This window comes from Eretmochelys imbricata, chromosome 3 (genome assembly GCF_965152235.1).
Source record: "Eretmochelys imbricata isolate rEreImb1 chromosome 3, rEreImb1.hap1, whole genome shotgun sequence".
NCBI classification, from domain to species: domain Eukaryota; kingdom Metazoa; phylum Chordata; order Testudines; family Cheloniidae; genus Eretmochelys; species Eretmochelys imbricata.
In genome coordinates, this window is record NC_135574.1 from 196,661,582 (window position 1) to 196,684,041 (window position 22,460).

Below are 22,460 nucleotides of genomic sequence, written 5' to 3' on the forward strand. Positions count from 1 at the left end.
AGTAGAGGAAACGGAGGGAAGGTGTAAAGAAGGTCCCCATCCCATGGGAAAAGAAAGGCATCGCCCAGGGAGTGCTGTCCCATCCTCATCCTGGAGCAGTAGCATGGACGTTTCTTGTTCTGGTAAGTGGCAAATAGGTCTATGGATGGTGTTCCCCATCGTGTGATGAGGGCATGTAGCACAGATGGGTGTACTTCCCACTCGCAACTGAGACTGTCTACTATTGAGTTTTGTGGGCCAGGAAGAAATGATGTCATGGGATATGCACCAGTTCCTTAATCTCATTGCTTCCTCACATAGGGAGGGTGACCTGATCCCCCCTTGCTGACTAATGTAGAACATGTAGGCTATATTGTCTGTTAGGATCTTTGTGTGTGATCCTGCAATCAGCAGGAGGAAGTGGACACAGGTGTTCTTGACTGCTCTCAACTTGAGGAGACTGATGTGGAGGGATATCTCTGCAGGTGACCATTTGTCGTGTCATGAGGCCATTTAAATGCACGCCCCACCCTATATGTGATGCATTGGTGGTAAGGAGCGACGATGGTGATGTCTGCGAGAAGGGGATCCCTTTGCATACGTTGGCCAGGTCCTTCCACTAATCTAAGGAGTTCCTGATCCTGATAGGTAGTGACAGGGGTTTGTCCAACCTGTCCGTTTGGTCTGTAAACTGAACTGAACCACAGTTGGAGGCATCACATGCGGAGTCTGGCATACGGTATCACTGGCATGCCTGCTGCCGTATGTCCTTAGAGTTGGAGGTGGAGCCTGGCCAGTAGCTGTGGGCTGCATTGAACTGTGTCTATGAGTGAAACCAGGGACAGGAACCTGTGTTGAAGGTTAGGAGGGCTTTGGCCTGTAGGGTGTTGAGGTCTGTGCCTATGAATTCCAGGCGTTGCTCTGCGGTGAGGGATCACTTCTGGGTGTTGATCTGTAGACCCAGTACTGTGAACAAGTGTATCGTAGTATCAATGACTTGGTGAGCCTCCTGGAAAGATCAGACTCTGAGGATACGATCGTCCAGGTATGGGTAAATCATTATCCTTTGTGAGAGTAAATGAGCAGCTACCACTGAGAGAACTTTGGAAAATACTCCAGGAGCCGATGAGAGCCTGAAGGGGAGGACTCTATACTGGTAATGATCATGTCCCAGAGTGAACCTGAGAAATCATCTGTGAGCTAGTAGGATCAAGATGTGAAAATAGACATCCAGGAGGTCGAGGGCCAAAAACCAGTCTACCAGTTCCAAGGCTGAAATGATCATCGATAAGGTGACCATCTTGAGTTTCTGAGCCTTGACAAACTTGTTGAGAGCTCTGAGGTCTAATATGGGTCTCCAACCTCCTTTCCTTTGGGGGCATTAGAGTAGAATACCTTGCCTCGTAGATGAGGGGCGATCAACAGGTTATCTCAAGTGCTTATATACGAATGCACAAAGCCTTGGAAACAAGCAGGGAGAACTGGAGGTCCTGGTGATGTCAAGGAACTATGATGTGATTGGAATCACAGAGACTTGGTGGGATAACTCACATGACTGGAGTACTGTCATGGATGGTTATAAACTGTTCAGGAAGGACAGGCAGGGCAGAAAAGGTGGGGGAGTAGCACTGTATGTAAGGGAGCAGTATGACTGCTCAGAGCTCCGGTACGAAACTGTAGAAAAACCTGAGTGTCTCTGGATTAAGTTTAGAAGTGTGTGCAACAAGAGTGATGTAGTGGTGGGAGTCTGCTATAGACCACCGGACCAGGGGGATGAGGTAGATGAGGCTTTCTTCCGGCAGCTCACGGAAGCTACTAGATCGCATGCCCTGATTCTCATGGGTGACTTTAATTTTCCTGATATCTGCTGGGAAAGCAATACTGCGGTGCATAGACAATCCAGGAAGTTTTTGGAAAGCGTAGGGGACAATTTCCTGGCGCAAGTGCTAGAGGAGCCAACTAGGGGGGGCGCTTTACTTGACCTGCTGCTCACAAACCGGGTAGAATTAGTGGGGGAAGCAAAAGTGGATGGGAATCTGGGAGGCAGTGACCATGAGTTGGTTGAGTTCAGGATCCTGACGCAGGGAAGAAAGGTAAGCAGCAGGATACGGACCCTGGACTTCAGGAAAGCAGACTTCGACTCCCTCAGGGAACGGATGGCCAGGATCCCCTGGGGGACTAACTTGAAGGGGAAAGGAGTCCAGGAGAGCTGGCTGTATTTCAAGGAATCCCTGTTGAGGTTACAGGGACAAACCATCCCAATGAGTCGAAAGAATAGTAAATATGGCAGGCGACCAGCTTGGCTTAACGGTGAAATCCTAGCGGATCTTAAACATAAAAAAGAAGCTTACAAGAAGTGGAAGGTTGGACATATGACCAGGGAAAAGTATAAAAATATTGCTCGGGCATGTAGGAATGAAATCAGGAGGGCCAAATCGCACCTGGAGCTGCAGCTAGCGAGAGATGTCAAGAGTAACAAGAAGGGTTTCTTCAGGTATGTTGGCAACAAGAAGAAAGCCAAGGAAAGTGTGGGCCCCTTACTGAATGAGGGAGGCAACCTAGTGACAGAGGATGTGGAAAAAGCTAATGTACTCAATGCTTTTTTTGCCTCTGTTTTCACTAACAAGGTCAGCTCCCAGACTGCTATGCTGGGCATCACAAAATGGGGAAGAGATGGCCAGCCCTCTGTGGAGATAGAGGTGGTTAGGGACTATTTAGAAAAGCTGGACGTGCACAAGTCCATGGGGCCGGACGAGTTGCATCCGAGAGTGCTGAAGGAATTGGCGGCTGTGATTGCAGAGCCATTGGCCATTATCTTTGAAAACTCGTGGCGAACCGGGGAAGTCCCGGATGACTGGAAAAAGGCTAATGTAGTGCCAATCTTTAAAAAAGGGAAGAAGGAGGATCCTGGGAACTACAGGCCAGTCAGCCTCACCTCAGTCCCTGGAAAAATCATGGAGCAGGTCCTCAAAGAATCAATCTTGAAGTACTTGCATGAGAGGAAAGTGATCAGGAACAGCCAGCATGGATTCACCAAGGGAAGGTCATGCCTGACTAATCTAATCGCCTTTTATCATGAGATTACTGGTTCTGTGGATGAAGGGAAAGCAGTGGATGTATTGTTTCTCGACTTTAGCAAAGCTTTTGACACGGTCTCCCACAGTATTCTTGTCAGCAAGTTAAGGAAGTATGGGCTGGATGAATGCACTATAGGGTGGGTAGAAAGCTGGCTAGATTGTCGGGCTCAACGGGTAGTGATCAATGGCTCCATGTCTAGTTGGCAGCCGGTGTCAAGTGGAGTGCCCCAGGGGTCTGTCCTGGGGCCGGTTTTGTTCAATATCTTCATAAATGATCTGGAGGATGGTGTGGATTGCACTCTCAGCAAATTTGTGGACGATACTAAACTGGGAGGAGTGGTAGATACGCTGGAGGGGAGGGATAGGATACAGAAGGACCTAGACAAATTGGAGGATTGGGCCAAAAGAAATCTGATGAGGTTCAATAAGGATAAGTGCAGGGTCCTGCACTTAGGACGGAAGAATCCAATGCACCGCTACAGACTAGGGACCGAATGGCTAGGCAGCAGTTCTGCGGAAAAGGACCTAGGGGTGACAGTGGACGAGAAGCTGGATATGAGTCAGCAGTGTGCCCTTGTTGCCAAGAAGGCCAATGGCATTTTGGGATGTATATGTAGGGGCATAGCGAGCAGATCGAGGGACGTGATCGTCCCCCTCTATTCGACATTGGTGAGGCCTCATCTGGAGTACTGTGTCCAGTTTTGGGCCCCACACTACAAGAAGGATGTGGATAAATTGGAGAGAGTCCAGCGAAGGGCAACAAAAATGATTAGGGGTCTAGAACACATGACTTATGAGGAGAGGCTGAGGGAGCTGGGATTGTTTAGCCTGCAGAAGAGAAGAATGAGGGGGGATTTGATAGCTGCTTTCAACTACCTGAAAGGGGGTTCCAAAGAGGATGGCTCTAGACTGTTCTCAATGGTAGCAGATGACAGAACGAGGAGTAATGGCCTCAAGTTGCAGTGGGGGAGGTTTAGATTGGATATTAGGAAAAACTTTTTCACTAAGAGGGTGGTGAAACACTGGAATGCGTTGCCTAGGGAGGTGGTGGAATCTCCTTCCTTGGAAGTTTTTAAGGTCAGGCTTGACAAAGCCCTGGCTGGGATGATTTAACTGGGAATTGGTCCTGCTTCGAGCAGGGGGTTGGACTAGATGACCTTCAGGGGTCCCTTCCAACCCTGATATTCTATGATTCTATGATTCTATGTTGAGGTAGTGGTTCTATGGCTCCTAACTGGAGGAGGAGATCTATCTCCTGTAACAGTAAACTTCAGTGAAAAGGGTCCTTGAAGAGGGACGGGGAAGGATGTTGTGGAGGGGGTAGGGAGGTGAAATGGATGGAGTACCTGGATTGGACGATCTCTAAGACCCATCGGTCTGATGTTATGGATTCCTAGGCACTGCAAAATGTTGCTGATCGGTGACCAAATGGGTGTACAATGATGTTGGTTGTATCAGTCGGGGGGAGTGGTCTTGTGGCGCCTCAACATGCCCGTCAAAAGTGGAGCTTAGATGCAGGGGGTTGGGATGAAGGTTGCGGGCCTGACAGCTTGCATTTTGGGAATTGCCCTTTCTTTCTTTGCGGCTGAGGTTGGTATTGAGCCGCACATGACCTATGCTGGGAATGAGGACTAAACTGTCTCTCTTGCCAGAGTGTATAGATTCCCAGTGACCTGATGGTAGCCCTGGAATACTTCAGGGTATGAAGGGAAGTGTTGGTCTTTTCAGCAAAGAGCTTTGTGCTCTCAATGGGAAGATCTTTCATCGTAGACTGAACCTCTTTCAGGAATCCTGACAAGTGGATTCACGACACCCGTTGTGTCACCACTGCTATGGAGATGGACCTAGCTGATCTGTTGGCGGCGTCAAAGGCCAATTGTAGTAATATTTTTGCCACAAGTTGCCCTTCCTGTATGATGGCCTAGAAGGATTCCCAATGTACCTCTGGCAGTTTTTCCATAAAATCGTTACAATTATTATAATTTGTGCATTCGTATTTGGCCATGAGCGCCTGATATTTGGCAATATGGAACTGTAAGGTGGACGAGGAATACGCCTTTCTACTGAAAAGATCAAGGTGCTTCCAATTCCTGTCATAGGACATAACTCTGGACCGGTGTTGTCGGCAATGGGAATTGACAGTGTCCACCATGATGGAATTGTGTGGAGGGTGGGAAAAGAGGAATTCTGATTCCTTGCTAAGGACATATTTTTTGTCCATACATCTTCAATTTCGCACCACCAATGCCGGGGTTTGCCACACTGTTTTTGCCAGGTCTAAAATGGCTTCATTAATTGGGAGGGCAATCTTTGAGGAGGATGAAAAGTGGAGAATATCAAGAAGCTGATAGTGGGTGTCCTTGACCTCCTCTAGTGGTATGTGGAGCGTGTCCACCACCCTCTTCGCCAGCTCCTGGAAAAGGTGGAACCCGTCTGCCAGACATGGTTGGGGAGGCATAACGACTTCGACCAGAGAAGAGGAGGACATGGTCTTTCGTGTTATGTCCTTCTCAGGACTGGCTTCCTGTTCCTCTATCTCCTGAGGCAGTTCCAAGGTCCTGGATGCTGTGGCCAAGGGTGTGTGCCTGGAGCGTTCTCAGGCTTGAAGCTCGAGAAGCAGGCTGTCGGTGCGCTACCCAAAGGTCCCAGTATGGCCATAGTGGTGCATAGGGCCTGGTGGAGGTACTCACAGGTGGCTGTACCAAGATGTGGTGTTGGTAGAGCCATCTGTGGGTACATTCTCAGGCCTTGTTGGTAGTGGGTCTCATATGGAGCTTGGGAGGAGTACTGTGAGACCATCTCCTCTGACTCATTATCTGAACCCTTGGTAGACAGTGGAGGGGCATGGCATGGCGATATCCTCCGTGTCCAGTAAAAGCTTGGTGCCGTGATGTATGCTGAGGTCTCTGCTTTGGTGGAATTCTGCCAGTGCCGAATGTCCCAGTGTCGGGAGATGGGAAGATGGAGACCCTGTCTGCACTGGTCTCTCCGGTGCCGGGTCAACTGCTGCTGGCAGTACTGAGGCCAATTCATGTACCAGGAGTGTCTTCTTAGGGTGCTTACTCAGTACCAAGGGACAAGACGACTTGGTGCCCTTGCCCATAGGGTCCATGGGCCCGTCAGCAGTACTGGGAGCCGATGGCCATAGTGAGGCATGGGTCCCGGACTGAGATAGTCTCGGTGCTGAGGATACCAAGCGAAATGGCGATCGTTTGCAGCTATCTCTGGACTTACTTAGGGGACTCTCTTTTTTAGAGAACTTGTGAGAGGGGTCCCTGGCCTACTTCTTCAACCCACTTCTCTTGGATGTCAACGATTGTGGGGAAGATTCATGTCCGCCAGGAGACTGAGGTTGGAAAGTTGCCTCAGTGAAGATGATTTTCTGGTGGAGCTCTCGGAACTCAGCCCGAGCTGCTGGCAAAGGGTACACAGAGTGCTTATCCACGACCGGGACTGCCTCATTCCAGGTGTGGCACTTCTTGAAGCCAAGGGAGCCGGGCATACCCCGCTAAGGGGAAGGGTCCCCAATGGGAAAAAGTCCAGAAAAAGAAAAGAAGAATTATAACTAGAACTACAGCTAGAATTATAACTGGGAAAACTATCTAACTGCGAAGCAAATAGTTTGAACAGACTGCTACTGGCTCTATGTCTAGCCAGGGGCAGTTGAGAAGGAACTGAGGGGGGTTAGCCTTGCGTGCTGACTAGCTTCATGGTGCAGCATGAGGGGGAACAGCGCATGTGCGGGCCCAATGGATGCTGCTACTGAAGTTCTTCGATCAGCAGTGCAGGGATGCAAGTGCACCTACAGTGGAGCACCCATAGGGACACTTCTCGAAGAACCAATATTTACTGGAAAATCTTTTGATAGGCTTCTATTTCAGGCACTCAGACTAGATGATCACAATAGTTTCTTTTAGCCTTAAAATCCATGAATCTTTTAAACATCAGTTTAACCCTAACACTGGAAATATTCAATATATTTTCTGCACAGAAAATATCAAAGCAGAAATAATAAATGATGTGATTCAAGCATATTAGGCCTGCACATTAGCCTGCTCTGAGTGATATTTCAAATGAAAGTATTTAATTATTTGTTCCTGGAGCTCAAAACACCCAATTCACTTCATCCAAGACATGATCAACTGACATATGTAACCATTGTAAACAAAGTGATGTACAGATTATCATCAATTTAGTGTACAAAGAGCCGCATATTAAGTAAAGCATTTTGATTTAGTATACAATGGGCCAGATCCATGGGTCTAGCCAGTGTAGACAGAATGTGAGGACTTGTCTCCATGGTGGGGTAATGTGCTTCATGAGGTGGGGGGGTCTACATGTTGCATGTTCATTGCTCTGTGTAGACCTTGCTGATGCACTTTCATACAGTGCTGTTTGAAACAGTATTATGTTAAAATACCCTGGGGAACTTTTAGTGTGCACCAGCAGGGTCTACATGGACAAATTGATGCCCAACATATTAGTGCAGTTTAGAAATCACACCCTCCTAGAGCGCCTTACCCCGCCAGGTAGACAAGCCCTCAGTCACAGGATGGCTAAAGGCTCTCCGTAGCACACCCTTGTTCCTGGTGCTGCTCCATGCATGCCATACTTCTCTGGGCTGCTCTAACTTAAGCTAACTTGTAATGGGGCCACATTAAGCCAAAAAAGCAGCCATGTGGTATACCATAGCAAAGGGGTGAACTGAGCATGCTCCCTTTTCCTACTACACTGGCAGCAGGCAGGGTGGACAGAGTATAAGCCCCTCCAATGGCTCTATAGCACTACAGGATCAGAGAGCCATTTAGACAAGTATGTGGATGCTGTGAGATTTTCAAAAGTGCCTAAGCAGGTTAAGTGCCTGACTGACTAAGAGACTTTGGAAAATTCCATTATGAGCTTATCTGAATTTGTAGACATCCAAATATCTTTGAAAACCTGACTTCTAGTTACCTGAAAGAATACCCCTATGGCTAAAATATTCTCACACAGTTGTGTCAGTGAAGGAATCTGAACTCAAGCTTCCGTGGTTTAAAATTCTAATAAGGGGTTATCATCCTTATGTATTATTATTATTTGGCAAGCATGCAAAGTGGTCATGTACAGGCCACTCTAATAATATTAATTATTCTAACATTTGGTATAGAAAAAACTGTTATTTTTACTTTGTAAACCACCTAGGGCCCATTCTGTCCTGGTTTACACCTCATACGACCCCACTGGGAGGAACTCAGTGGGACTGCACAGGGTGTAAATCTGAACAGAATTTGTGCTCTATAATCTGGGCACAAATACATAATACATAAATAAATGAACAGTGACCAGCAGAAAAAATGAACATGCACTCAACCCCTTCATGTGCAATCCCTCAACAGACTTGTGAACACAAAAACCTGCATGGCTTGGCTGGTGCAGTTAGTGCAATCACACCTTATCTCCAAACAGGAACACACATTGGAATCCTTCATTATTTGAAATATTTCTTTTGTTGTTGATCTTAAATTTGAAGCAATAATAAACATGAAAGTAAATAATTCAGGAAAGTGAAATGAACTTAAGGGTTAAAAAGATTTAAAAAGACACAAAGCTAGGCTAACATTACTAAACAGATAAAAGACACATTGATATTGATGATGAAGAAATGTCAGTCATGCAAAGTGCACAAAACAGCCATTATTTAAATTACCAGCAGAATCAAGGTCATTTTCTGGGTTAGTAAGTTCATCTCCACCTTCTGTAATAGAGCATTCAGGAATCTCCTCATTAGTATTTATCTCAGTATTATCATCCTCATCTGTAGGAACATGTAGTGTTAACGTTAGTACTTTATCTTGTTCATGCACCATCCCAGTAGAAACATTAGTGGTTTAGTGACAGTTGAGCACCACTATGGCAAGAAATGCAAACTGAAGTTAACAAAATCAGTCTGCAGGGAGATTTCCTGGTTTTCACTATTAGGTGTATCTTTAAACTGATGCAATTCAGTATGTACACACAGTGGAGGTGCAATGGATGTAATCAGGGCAGAATTTGGCCTCAGGTACAGACTTCAATTGGGCTGGATGTCTGACCAACGTCAAAGAACACATAAGTTATATTTTTTTTCTTACATCCTTCAGCATTCGAACAGGCTATGTGTGAATCACCTTGTCCTTCTGGCTGATCTTTGATACAGTAACACATTATGAGAACCATCCTTAGAAGCAGACACCCTACTGCTCTGTCACAGCACCAGTTTGAATGGTGAGGCCAGTTGGCAAGGAATGCAAAGTTTTAATAAATAATCTTCATTATACTTTGCACTTCCATGGGGCCCTTCCATTGAGCATCTCAAAGCAGTTTACAAACATTAATTAAATAAGCCCCATAACATTCCCATGAAGTAGGCAGATACTATTATCCTCATTTTGCAGATGAGTAAAACCAAGGCACAGAAAGGGTAGGTGACTTAAGGAAGGTCAAGCGATGAACAAGTGACAGAGCCAGGAACAGAATTCATGAAAAGTCCTGACCCCTACTTTCCTTATTTTACTGAGAAACCATATACTGTATGTACAGTGAAATTAAAATAAGTGACATTAAAAAAAGCTGGGTAACACCTTCAAAATGTTTAGCTACATTTTATTTAATAATTTCTAGTTTCTTTAAGTGAAGCCTTTTGCTGTTTGGCATGTATGTGCATAAGAAATGGACTCAGGCGTATTTAGAGACTGGAAAGGGAAAGAGGATGGCTTTCATATGAAGGAAAGTTGGAGACAATTAAAACGAACGTGGGAAAACGGCAGTACTGGAGAATAACTATTACTTAAAATTGGAGGTTACACAGGTTAGTGAAAACTTACTTTGATACATTTCCAACTCAGCCAAACACAGAGGAGTCTAAATATGGTAGTTAGAAACTGTCTAGACCCCAAACTGTAACCTTGAACCCCCACCCCCAATTTTGTGAAGTTTGGATCTGGATCAGAACTTTAAAGCCTAATCCCTAGCTCTGTAGTAGGCTAAACCAACCCCCTGAACTTTGGGCATGTACAGATCCTGCAACTCAGGTCCACATCTATTGACAACAGAACTTTTTAAGATTTCCAGGGAGGAATACATAATACAGCTGTTTATTTTGTCCACCTGCTCATCTTTACAATCACTGTAATTCACATTCTTCAAGGCTATTTTTTTTTTTTTTGCTGCTACTCTTCCTTCTACATCAGTTGCACTCTTACTTCCTCTTTAGACTGTCGAAACATCCAAACACAGTTGCTAATGTTCTTTGTGCAGCTTTGCTCATTCCAAGTGTGGCTCTTGCTACAATGGAGAGGAGCAAAGCATTTTGAAATACATCAGCAACCAGTCCACCTGAGTCAATAAACAAAGTCAGGAGTTCTGCAATGTAGATGGCGGAGTGGGGTGGGCAGAGGAAGATGTGTGGGGTAACTCTAATACCAGATTTGATTGGAGTTGTCAGGTCTGGACAAGCAGCCTGAATTATCCTCTCACACATACCTCTAAAGGACTCACTTACATGAGAAAATTATACCAATTTAACTCAATCAGTTTAGAAAATGATTTAATTAAAATGGTGCAACACCCTTGTGGGGACCCTCTTATTTCAGTTCAAGAGTACCTAATATCAATTTAGCTTAAGTTGATTCCTTACCATCTTAAGCTAAATTGATATATGGTACTCTTGAACTGATTTAAGAGCATCTACACAAAAAGGGGTGGCACCAATTTAACTACATCAATGTCTAAACCAATGGCATCAGCTTCTAAACTGATTAATTAAATAGGTACTATTTCCTTGTGCAGACAAGGCTTTTGTCAGGGTTGAGCCCAGGGCTGGCCTTAGGGCAAATGGTGCCCTGAGCAAATTTCTATTTTAGCACCCTTTCTTTGAGTTTGAGAACAGCAGCGTGGGGCACAGAGCATGAGGACCAGCTTCTGGTCCTGGAGCCTGGACGGGCTGCATGGGGAGGAGTTTCTGAGCTCCGGGGGCTCCCTGGGCCACACAACCCCTTAACCACCTACCACGTGGAGAGCAGGTGCACGGAGGGTGGGGGGGGGGACCCCAGGGGCTGGTCCCCTGGGTCTGCAGGGCCTAGCCCTGCTGCCTGCGCCTCCCCACCAGGCTGGAAACTCCAGTGGCATCGCCTCCCCCAAGTTGGGGTTCCAGCCCTAGGCTCATGAGCATTCACTCCTGCTCCGGCCGGCCTGCCAGCTTGCGGCACTTGGATAGTAACCCCCTGACCATGGCACTACCATGTCGCCCACCCGTAAGACTAGCCCTGGTTGAGACAGATTGGCAGGTAAAGTGTGAGCAAGCTTGCACTACTGCTGTCTATACTGTACTGGCTCTGGAGACAAGGAGAGGTCTTTAGTCTCCACAGCCGTCACTGTGACGCTATGTTCACATGGCTTTGTTTTAAAACATCAGGTACAGAGTTGGCTTTAAGATTACGGAATGGAGTTTGTAGAGTATGAACACTGACAAAGAAAGCAAAGTGGAGAAGAAAAGGAAGACAGAAAGCAGAAATCAAATATTTCATGTATTTAAGCAACCCGAGGTTAAGACAAGACAGTAGGGCCTTTAGTGATAATTGCAAAGGAAGGTAGATATTGCTAAAAAAAAAATTAAATCCAGGACTTGAAATGTTTACTTGATACCTACTAGCTCAAGGACTAAGTCTGGGTGAGGACGCCTGTGCTGCTATGTCCTCCCTAGGATACCCCGAAAGCCATTCACCCAGTATTTAAGGGAATGTCTATAGCAAAAAAATCCCAGGGGCAGTGAATCTCAGAGCCCAGGTCTGCAGACATGAACTCATGGTGTGCTGTGCTAGGATGCTGAAAATAGCCAAGTAGACATTCTGGGCTGGAGCTTGAGCTCTGAAGCATAGGGAGAGGAAGGGGAGTTGATGTCAGAGCCTGACTTCCAGCCTCAGCAGGAATGTCTATGTGACTCTTTTTAGTGCCATTGCCTGAGCCTTGCAAGCCCAAGTCTGTGGACCAGGGCTCAGACTCACTGGTGTGGGGTGTTCTTTTTTTTTTTTTTGTAGTGTAGACATCTTAAAGGAGCAGAACAATTGTTCAGTGTTTACTGTATACTATATAAAATTATAACAATATTGTCAACTAACTCTTTAATATATTTTTTAAATAGTAACTTACTACATCTCTCTTGCTTTTCTCAGTGCTTCCATCCCTTCTTTTTTTTAACCCTACTCTTTTTGTTTGTTTGTTTGTTTTTGTTTTGCTGTAACAAATCATGGTGTATCTTTTCCTGAGCTGCTTTCAATGCCTGTTTCCTCTTTTATTTTTCACTCTCCCTCTACCCGCCTCCCCTGTTTTTCATTTCTTACATTGTGTTCTCTATCTCCTCCCCCATATTTTTGGTCTGTATTTATTCACCAAAATACTACTCTCACTCAATACCATACTGATCTTTTCTAATGTGTCTCATTAATTGTTCCCTCTCTTTCCTGCCCACTCCCCCACATCTGCCTAATCAACCTCCCCCTCACAAACATACTATCCTAGGTTGGATATAGGGCAGAAACCTAATAGTCAATGAACTTAACATACTTGCAAATCACAGATGTGAAAGATGGGGCCTCACTGTTCAAGGACTATACCCAGATAAGAGGCTAACTCTACTGCTCCTGAGCTGCTGGGAAAGGGGAGGGTGTTTGGATTCTTATCAGGGTGATGTTCCAGGACCAAACTCAAGGGCTCAACTTATCAGCCTCCAGCTAGTAGAAATCTACTGTATTTGAAACCTCAACCGCAAATGCTTCTATCTGCCATAAGGGAGAAGGAATATTCTCTCTCTGCCCCTTTCTCCTCCTCCCATATCTCCCCCTACTAAACAGCTGTCAGAGAGCTTGTATTCTGCAGATGTTGATGCTATTTATCCAGGAAAGTTTTCTATTTGCAATAGGCAAATGGATTTTCTAGGTCATGATTAAATCAAGGCTTTCAAATAAGGCTGTACTATTAATGCCAAAACACAAATTTCTCAATAAGTAAATAGAAATATTGAAGGAGATTAGAATTTCACCAACAAAGGTGAACAAGAAATTCATTAAAAAAATTTAAAACATTAGAAATGGACAAGTACCATCTTTCTGAAGTGAAAAAAGAGAGAAGAGTCTAGTAGATTTATTTAATACCTGTTTTTTGAAATCGGGATGTCTGAATCAATATAAACATAGAGAGAGAGGCTTATTAAATATGTAGTAAGAAGAGATTTATAAATTATCTAGAAAATTATTGTAAGCTTGACTTAAGCATCATATAGGGGAATATACTGCTACAAAACAGAAACAGAACACTTGCAAACGTATAATGTAAGTAGGACTCAGACCGTACTCACAAAAAAGATTTTGTCTATTAAATCTGAATATTTTTAGCAAATAAAGAACTGAAGGAATAAGTGGTAGACATATAGGCCCAGATCCTCAAAGATATTTAAGTGTCGTACCACAATCAAAATCAATGGGAGTTAGGTGCCTAAATACTTTTGAGGATCTGGGCTATTGTAACTTACTTGGATTTTAAAAAATGCTAGCACAGTCTCACTCAACTGTTCCTTAGTAAAGTTAACAAGTAAGGCCCCTAGTTAGGAGGAGGAGGAGCTACTTGAGTAAATAATGATTTGGAAAACAAAGACATACTGTGAATGATGAGATGGAATAATGTGGAGAAGGTTGAGTATGTACCACAAAAATAAGTAATAAGATGGTTATTGTTCACTTTATGTGAAAAATGTGGGAGAATGAACACGTAGGAAAGTGATAAATTTTCACATAAATAAGAGTAAGGGGGAATCAGAGTGGACAGAAACTACAAAATAGAAGTGCAATAAAAGTCCAAATAACTTGCCCAGATTACGATACAGACAGACAAAATCAATGTAGAAGATGTAAACCAGTGACCATTGGTGAGGCCTCATCTGGAGTACTGTGTCCAGTTTTGGGCCCCACACTACAAGAAGGATGTGGATAAATTGGAGAGAGTCCAGCGAAGGGCAACAAAAATGATTAGGGGTCTGGAACACATGACTTATGAGGAGAGGCTGAGGGAACTGGGATTGTTTAGTCTGCAGAAGAGAAGAACAGCGGGGAGTTGATAGCTGCTTTCAACTACCTGAGAGGTGGTTCCAGAGAGGATGGTTCTAGACTATTCTCAGTGGTAGAAGAGGACAGGACAAGGAGTAATGGTCTCAAGTTGCAGTGGGGGAGGTTTAGGTTGGATATTAGGAAAAAATTTTTCAGAAGGAGGGTGGTGAAACACCGGAATGCGTTACCTAGGGAGGTGGTAGAATCTCCTTCCTTAGAAGTTTTTAAGGTCAGGCTTGACAAAGCCCTGGCTGGGATGATTTAATTGGGGATTGGTCCTGCTTTGAGCAGGGGGTTGGACTAGATGACCTCCTGAGGTCCCTTCCAACCCTGATATTCTATGATTCTATGATTCTATGATGCTGGGCATAGTATATATAAAAATAGAAAATATACTAGATGGTCATATAAGAAAAAATACAATTGATAATTTAATAGTAGATGTGATGGTGATGAAAACTCAAGTAGTCAGATTTTGACACCCTACTCCTGTGGCATCCTAACTTACTCTGCAATTAGTCATCTCGGAACTTGGTGCAACCACACATGTAAAGAGTTAGTACTCAACGTGAGTAAGAATGACAGAATCTTGATCTAAAATCTTATTCATATACTGCTAAACAATGATATTAAATAGCAGATATAGCTTGCAATAAATAGAGGTATCAAGTGTTCTTGAAATAGTGACGAAGTGGAAGACTAATTAAGGAGTCTGAGGATCTTAGTTATTCAGAAGATTTAGAGAAACTATGGATGAAATCCTGGCCCCACTGAAATGTGTGGGAGTTTTGCTATTCACTTCACTGAAGCCAGGATTTCACCCTTGGTTTTTATTATTTAGGAAAGTGGAGATGAAGATTGGTCCTCACTAGGGTAGAGACAATTCTGAAGAGAATAAAGGAAGACAGACACTACAAGACTATTTGTGCTAGGGTCAAATGAAAGGCTATCTTTGAGGGAGCTTACAAATTTAGTGAAGGAAAGGACTGGTTAACAGAAAAACTCAATGGAAATTTTAAACATGGAGAGCCATATTCTATGGTGAAATATATGGTGGTGTAAGCTGGTCAGAAAGTGGGTGCAAGTGGCAAAGCACTGTAATCTGTAACCAATTTGGCATTCAAATTGTGTGTAAAACAAGTGTATTTTATACTCAGAAGTAGAGGAAGGAAGTGCAGCAGGAAAAGCAACTAACAGGTGGGTGTAAAGGATAACGTCAGTGCGTGCAAGGAATGATAAAGTAAAGCAGGATAAAAAATGATAAATATTTAAGTCACATAAAGAATGCCAAATTGGTTGCAATATACACTACTTTGCCATTTTACTCGTTTTCTAACTAACTTAAACGTTACGTGTATCTATACTACTATATACGTCACCAATGAATTTGGCCTACGCACTTTCATGGAACTATACCTTTATCAGCCAAGTCTAAATTTGGCCCAGAGTGTTTAATGCAAGTATAAGGAACAAACAAGGAAAGGCTGCAATGGAAAAATGAGCAGTAACCATTTTTAAAGGCGTTTGCTATTGTACGTCACAGTGTGAACATGCTTTGAAGCAATATTTTCATTAGCTTAGAGGAGTTTTCATAAAGTCTGAAAAGCTTATTCCACATCAAGGCCATGTTTTCCCTACTTAGGGTGAATTCAGTACTGCAGAACAGCCCCACACTGGAGACACCTGCCATGCTTCATTTACTGGGTGAATGGAGGTAAACCAAAGATCAGACTTAAATGGAAACATATAACTGCTCTCCAGCCATTCTTAGTGCTTCAGTGTTAAATGGAGTAGGGAGTGGAAGACCTATGGTACAAGACAGTTGCAACATTAACTAAAAAGAACATATTTAAAACTGTATTGAACACAGAAAGAAAACATATAATCAGTGAATGTAGATCTAGCAAAATAAATATAAAGTTGGATTTATCGGGCATTTGTGCTACAATTATGGGTTAGTATGAGACAATTAATTATTCCTTAGCATATTTAGGAGACACTAAAAGAGCAAGGAGCCTGGACTAAAATATGTGTTCTGTACCCATTTGAATTTGAATGTCACTACATTACTCCAGGTTGAAGCACTGGCAGATATATGAATTTTAATGACATTTCAAAGTCACTTTAGTAGTATTACAGTAATATACGACTTAAAAACTGTAAAGGTAAGTGGTACGCAAAAAGACTGCCATTTAAAATCAAAAGATTATTACTCCAACCTCCCAGGTTATAACGAATGAAAACAATGTAATGCCAGAGAACTTCTTCAAATTTTCCTTCAGAAAGAAGTCGTACTAACTCGTTTTTTGTTTTTAAGTCAAGTTTCTTAAATCTTTATAATGTACTTTCCCCCAGAGGTCACATCTAACTCCTACATTTTCAATGAACTCTGGAGATTTTAGCCACCCAATTTCTATATGAATAATATTTCTTACAATTCTAAAAATGCAGAGGTAATGTCAAATTTGTAGTTCAACAGGCCAATATTAGCCAACATTTTTTACCTTTATAGTCATATTCTTGCTGTAACATATGCACCATTCTTTTAACTGTTTGAATTAAGTTATATAACCCTGATTTGGAAAAGCTATACATTACCAGTCTTTTGATATGTGTACTTGATGGACAACAATTTCTTACAACAACATTTTCAAGTGTGAATAAAAGTGATACCCCAAAAAAGGTCCTTTCTGGTTTCTAGGTTGCCACAGGAATAAGATACGAGGCTCCCTAACTCACCTCCAGATGCCTTTGACCTTTCTTTCAACTTTTCTGCAGCCATTTCAGCGTAGGTAGGAAGTTCTGACATCTTCACTCCAGATCGAGCTTCTGCTATTAGCTGACGAGCTCTCTCTCTCAGCTGCCGACGTCGCTCTTCATCTTGCTGCTAAGATATATTGAACAGTTGCCAACTCAGTAATTGACAGAAATGCAATTTCATTCTCAATCTGATCATCATGATAGTAACTGGTTTGCAGCATGGTGCTTGGCCCACATTATAAATAGGATGCTCTATATCAGTTGGGTGTCACACCACAATTTTTAAAGACATACGGGAATCAGATTTTTTAGCATATCCAACATTATCATATATTAAAAATGTCAGCATTTGTAATTTAAACCATTTTAAAATAAAATTATACCTTGTAAAATATCCTGATGCAAACAATTGTCAGAAACTTTTGTTTCTTAGCAATAGCTACAACATTTTTATTATAGCTGCAAAAAGGATTTTACTAAACTGAATTACTAGCGAGAGAAATATTCTACCATCATACTAAAATCAGGGGTCAGATACTGCTCTCAGTTACACAAGTAACTCCACCGACGTCAAGAATGCTATACTGATGTAAATCTGAAGTAAGAGAAGAATGTGATTCACACTGTTCAAGTAATGCATCTTTTTTTTTTTAAATATAAAATTTAACCTAAATTTAACCTGTTGATGGAGACTATAGGGCACACAAGAATTTCTCTAGTTTTAAAATGCCCCTTTGTTGGCTACAGTACAGTAATTGCAAATATCACCCAATAACAAATATCCAGTGTTTTCGTAAGGGGATCATTCAATTTAACAATGTTCTGTTAAAAAATTGAAACATATCATTATAGGACTATAAAATTTCAATCACATAACTAATTACAACAAATAGTAAACTTTTCATGCATATATTTCTGAAATGGAGTAACGCACAACAAATTACAAAATATAGGTTTAATCAAAGCTATTGAAATACACTGAAACGTGAGGAAAATGGAGTTTAAGCTTTGTTTATCAAAACTTGCATTTTTCAAACTTAAGAAAAAGTTTAAAAGCCACTAGTGCACAATAAACACTAATAAATACAACAAAACCAAGCAGGTGGCTTTAAGTTAAATTTACCTCAAACTTAATTCATAGACATAACATAGTTGTTGAAATCAGGATTTTTGCAGATGGCCTTAATTTTGGTAGAATACAACCAATTAGTCTAATTTTGGAAAGCAGTATTGGCAACTTACTTTCTTCCAATAAATGACAAACACCATTCCCAGGAAACAAGAAATTGAATATTCCACACCTGCAAATCTTTGTAAGAGCCTGCTACCAAGTGGTATTTAGTTTAAGCAATCATTAATAAGACAAGCACAAAATACTAATTAGGTACATTTTAGCCATTTCCATGTAGATTGTTTGTTTGTAGCTATTTACTCATCGTTGTTCTTGGTACAATAGAAAAAATGCAAATGAATGAATCAGAATGCAGTCCTAATGGGACTTTCTGTTTATAACCATTAGCCCAGAGGTGTGCTGTAATTCAATCCTCAAGCAGAAAGATTTAGCCTCATTAACAGCTTGCATGGGCAGGTTACAACTCATAAAACCCTACAGTAAACAAAGTATATGGACACAGCACAGTATCTTGAGCCTGACTGACAGAATTCTGGTTCCCTATCAGATTGCCTTGATTTACTTTTCTGCTAATGTCCTAACACTATAAAGACAATTTTGCTTGGGCCCTGCAAGCTCTTCAGCAGGATGGCATATTTGCTTTGTTTGCTTTCTCACACCTTAACTTCCCAGAAGGCACAGAGTAAGAGTTCTATCAAAAACTTATTTGTTAAAGTCCACACAAGACAGAAAACTAGAAACCTTCTATGTGTACTATGCACAACAATAAATCAGGTTAATTTAATGTGCAGCCAGCCAACTAACACAGCAACCAATTTTATTTCAACCTACTGTATCTGGCAACCTTAATTAAATTTGAGTTTACATGAAGTGAAAGTGCTCAAATATATTTCCATCTTGTCACGCCTAACACAGGTGAATTTGTGGTTTTAATTTAAATTAATTTAATTTACAAATGGAATCCGCCAAACTTATTTTAAAGTACTAGGCAGCTTAACACTGAATGTTCATATGATCCAACTAAATCTACTACAGTACATGGCCTATTTAATATCAAGTCAGGTACACTTTAGGAACAAGATGTCCTGGAATATGGTAGGCTGATTTCAAAAGAGGAGACCTCATATCCCTGAATCATTAGCATAATCACTAGCATCCTCTTAGAGCAAATATAGATGGTTGTGGCTTGTGTTTGTGCTAATTAAAATTCAATCATCATTAGCGGAGAAGAGCAAAACAGCATACTTATTGCTTCAATTTAATACATATATTATGTGAACTGTTGATTATTGAGCTTTGAGGGAGGAAATGATTGTGAAGAACCACTAAGTTTAAATTACACTGAAGGTATGATTCAAGTATATATAAAAGTTGCAAGTTAGAAAACAATTAACTTAAAATGTGCACTGTGAAACAATATATTTGTATTGTCCCTTCCAAAAAAACCATGAAAAAGACCTGGTAAAGCTCATAAAGCACAAATATGGAATTTGCAACAGGGAAAGAAAGGGACATGAAAACTCTGATTACAACAACATATGCTAGAAAACTGTCCAATTCTAAAGAGAAAACTAGGTAAATCTTTCATCTCTCTGTCATGTATCCGCCATGCTGGGAAGATATAAAAGTTTACTCTGTTCCTCCACCTCAATTACTTTCTAAGGGTCTAAAAATCTGCCACATGGATGCACAGCAAGTAAAACTTCACCATTTAAGGACAAACTCTTCAAGAATAAGTAATGTAATTCCTTGTTTCCTTCCTATAAAAATGTATTGGTATGCAATTTTTATATTTCACAGTTCACCGACATCTCGGCAAGCTTTCTTCCACTGCTTCAATGGTGCTACTTTTAATTTTATCCTCCTTAGTCCTAGTAATTAAAGTGATCAGCAGTGGCATCCCAACGGCTTTGACACAGCTACAACCCCCTAGCAGACTTCTGCTTTTAAGGGGAAGGAGAAGAAAAAGGACTAGTTTCATTTCACAGGAACAAGAAAATCAAGCTTCTCCAATCCTCAACTTTATCCAATTGTTCTTTCAGCAGTCTTTGGATCTTAAGAAACAAATAAAAATGGCTGCCATTAGGGGGTCCTTTTTGTAGTTGCCGCAAATGTCAATGACTGACATTACTTTGGCCAAAAATGATGCCATGGATTTGTGAAGGTGAATTAGAATGTGAGACACTGTCAGTGTAGTTGCCGAGATCATTACCCTGCCGATGATGTCATTCAATGGTATCAGAAATTTAGAAAAGACCAGCCTTGAAACACACGGCATGCTCGTGTCTTGTGAAAGCAACCAACAATCAAATCCCCACAAATACCGTTCATTAAATTTATTTAAAAAAAATGTTTATTCTTGTTCATTTTCAAGGAATGTTTCTATGGATTTTTAATTGCCTTTTGATGGAGTTATACGTGGATCAGGTACAATATTGAGTTTGCACCAAAAATCTGCTCTTTTATTTTTTTTTCTCTACACAAACACTATGTACTACATTTGTTTAATGTTAAAAAAAAGAAAATTTTTTATCATGCTCAATGATCTTTTAATGACAGAACTGAAAAAAATAAATTGGTTTTAAAGTTAGTGATCAATCTGTGTTTAACATAAAATGAAAATATAACTCTTCTTAACATGGATAGCAGTTCACATAGCTATAACTCTCAAAATTGTCCCTTGCATGCCCCGATTACATAGTACAGCTAAGAAAAAGAACTTGACTGCCAACCCCTTTCATCATTAGACAGGAAGAACGGCTCTGTTATTAGCCATTCAGAAAGAAAAAGAATTCTGTGCTTGTCCAGAGGCAAGGATTATCAAAATGTACCTATTCACTTGCTACAGAACACAGACTAAAACTAAAAAATAAAATTACAAGATATTTAAAGGTTTGGCCAGGCTGGGTTTTTACTGTGACCTTGATCGGCTCTTGTTTGAGTAAACAGGATTTGGGATGAAACATTAAAACTGTTTAGCAGATCTATTCAAGCCATTTCAAACTTTTCTTATGCTGGTTTTAATACAACCAGACATGCTTGTAAATGGCCACACCTGCTCATTTCTCTAGGGATAGCCTGATCTCTGCTTTTTCCAACAAAGAAAGGAGGGGAAAAAACCCAGCCTTTCTTGTTGCAAAACAGAGCAGAAAGTCAAAATCTTTCTCAAATTTGTCCATCTGGTCAGATTAAATCTTTGATCACACTAGGGATTACATTTATGTTTTGTACTCAGTACTAAAGTTTCAGAATAGCCCAAAATACACAGGTAGTGACCAAAATATGACTTGCCAAGCAGGATAAACTTGATGTAAACAAAAGAGTATGAGGCCTGGATTTTAATATCTAATTAGACAAATGTTTAAGCAGGAAAAGATCAGCCACGAAAATAAATAGACAAGTATATTTTAGATATCTTCTGTCTTCAACTGGTACTTGGATTTATGTCTATGTTCCTCCCAACTGTGTAGTTTGAAAATATTTTTCCCTAGTGTATATTTTTTTTAGTATTAGAACATCTCATTAAAATTAAAAGCCACTGGCATACATCATGTGTCTCTGCTTGCCTGACAACACCTATGGAATGAAAACAAGAGTAGACAAAAGTATAAAACTAGAGGAAGCATAAACAATGCAATGCCAAATGTTTCCTTTAACGTGTACAGGGACTATTTGACTGTATAATGGAAACTGACCTTTCAAACCATGGATGTGTTTTTAAAGAAACACGTTACGATTACAAACCCCACCCCCATCCCAAACAATTATTGTGTCTTTTAGAAAACCTTAAATTCACTTGGTACAGTTGTGGAAAGAATTCAGACCTTGGAAAGAGGATCCATTTGTAATTTAATTCCTCGTTTCACTGTGAAAGTGATAAGTTCTTAGTTAGCTTAAAAAAAAAACCTGTAAGGAAAAAAAAAATAATGGCTGACTAAGTAACTATCACCTTGTGCTACATCCAAGGCCTCTTGCTGGTTGTCTGGCTGCTCTTTTGTAGGCAAAAAGGAGCTGAACGCTCTCTGGCTCCTTAGATCTGGCCCAACAAATGCACTGCCAGTCATGCACATGGATCCAGCTTAAAACCCAGTGTGAGCCTAAAAGAAGCTAGTCAAACTGGCACCTACTCATGCAGAAGGAGATAGATTTGTCATGACAGGCTGATTATTCAATGTAAAGAAACAGTTTAGCTTTTCTAATCTGGTACAAATACATCTTTCTCAGAGAAAAAAGTAAAAGGTCTAACAGTTCAAGTATTTAAAGTAAAGAAACCAACAAAAAATTGTAACGTCAAAGTGAACCATAGGTATTTGTACTAAAGCATTCTGCAAAACAGCCCTGCAGTTCTATTCAGACAAATAAGATTTAACCCATTTAACCCTTTAGAAGCACCACAGT

The 22,460-nt window shown here is 41.4% G+C and overlaps 1 protein-coding gene across 4 annotated transcripts in view; it reads right to left on the bottom strand.

Moving 5' to 3' along the window:
- The window catches only part of EHBP1 (EH domain binding protein 1), a 320,086-nt gene that overhangs the window by 50,717 nt on the left and 246,909 nt on the right, over positions 1-22,460 (bottom strand). For 2 of the 4 annotated variants that reach the window (XM_077814053.1, XM_077814054.1), the window contains 2 exons: positions 16,910-17,057; positions 8,743-8,850 (listed from right to left, as the gene is read on the bottom strand). In XM_077814053.1, the coding sequence (XP_077670179.1) occupies positions 8,743-8,850; positions 16,910-17,057 (256 nt within the window). The remainder of the gene's footprint in view (positions 1-8,742; positions 8,851-16,909; positions 17,058-22,460) is intronic. The other 2 variants (XM_077814056.1, XM_077814055.1) reach the window with 1 other exon arrangement.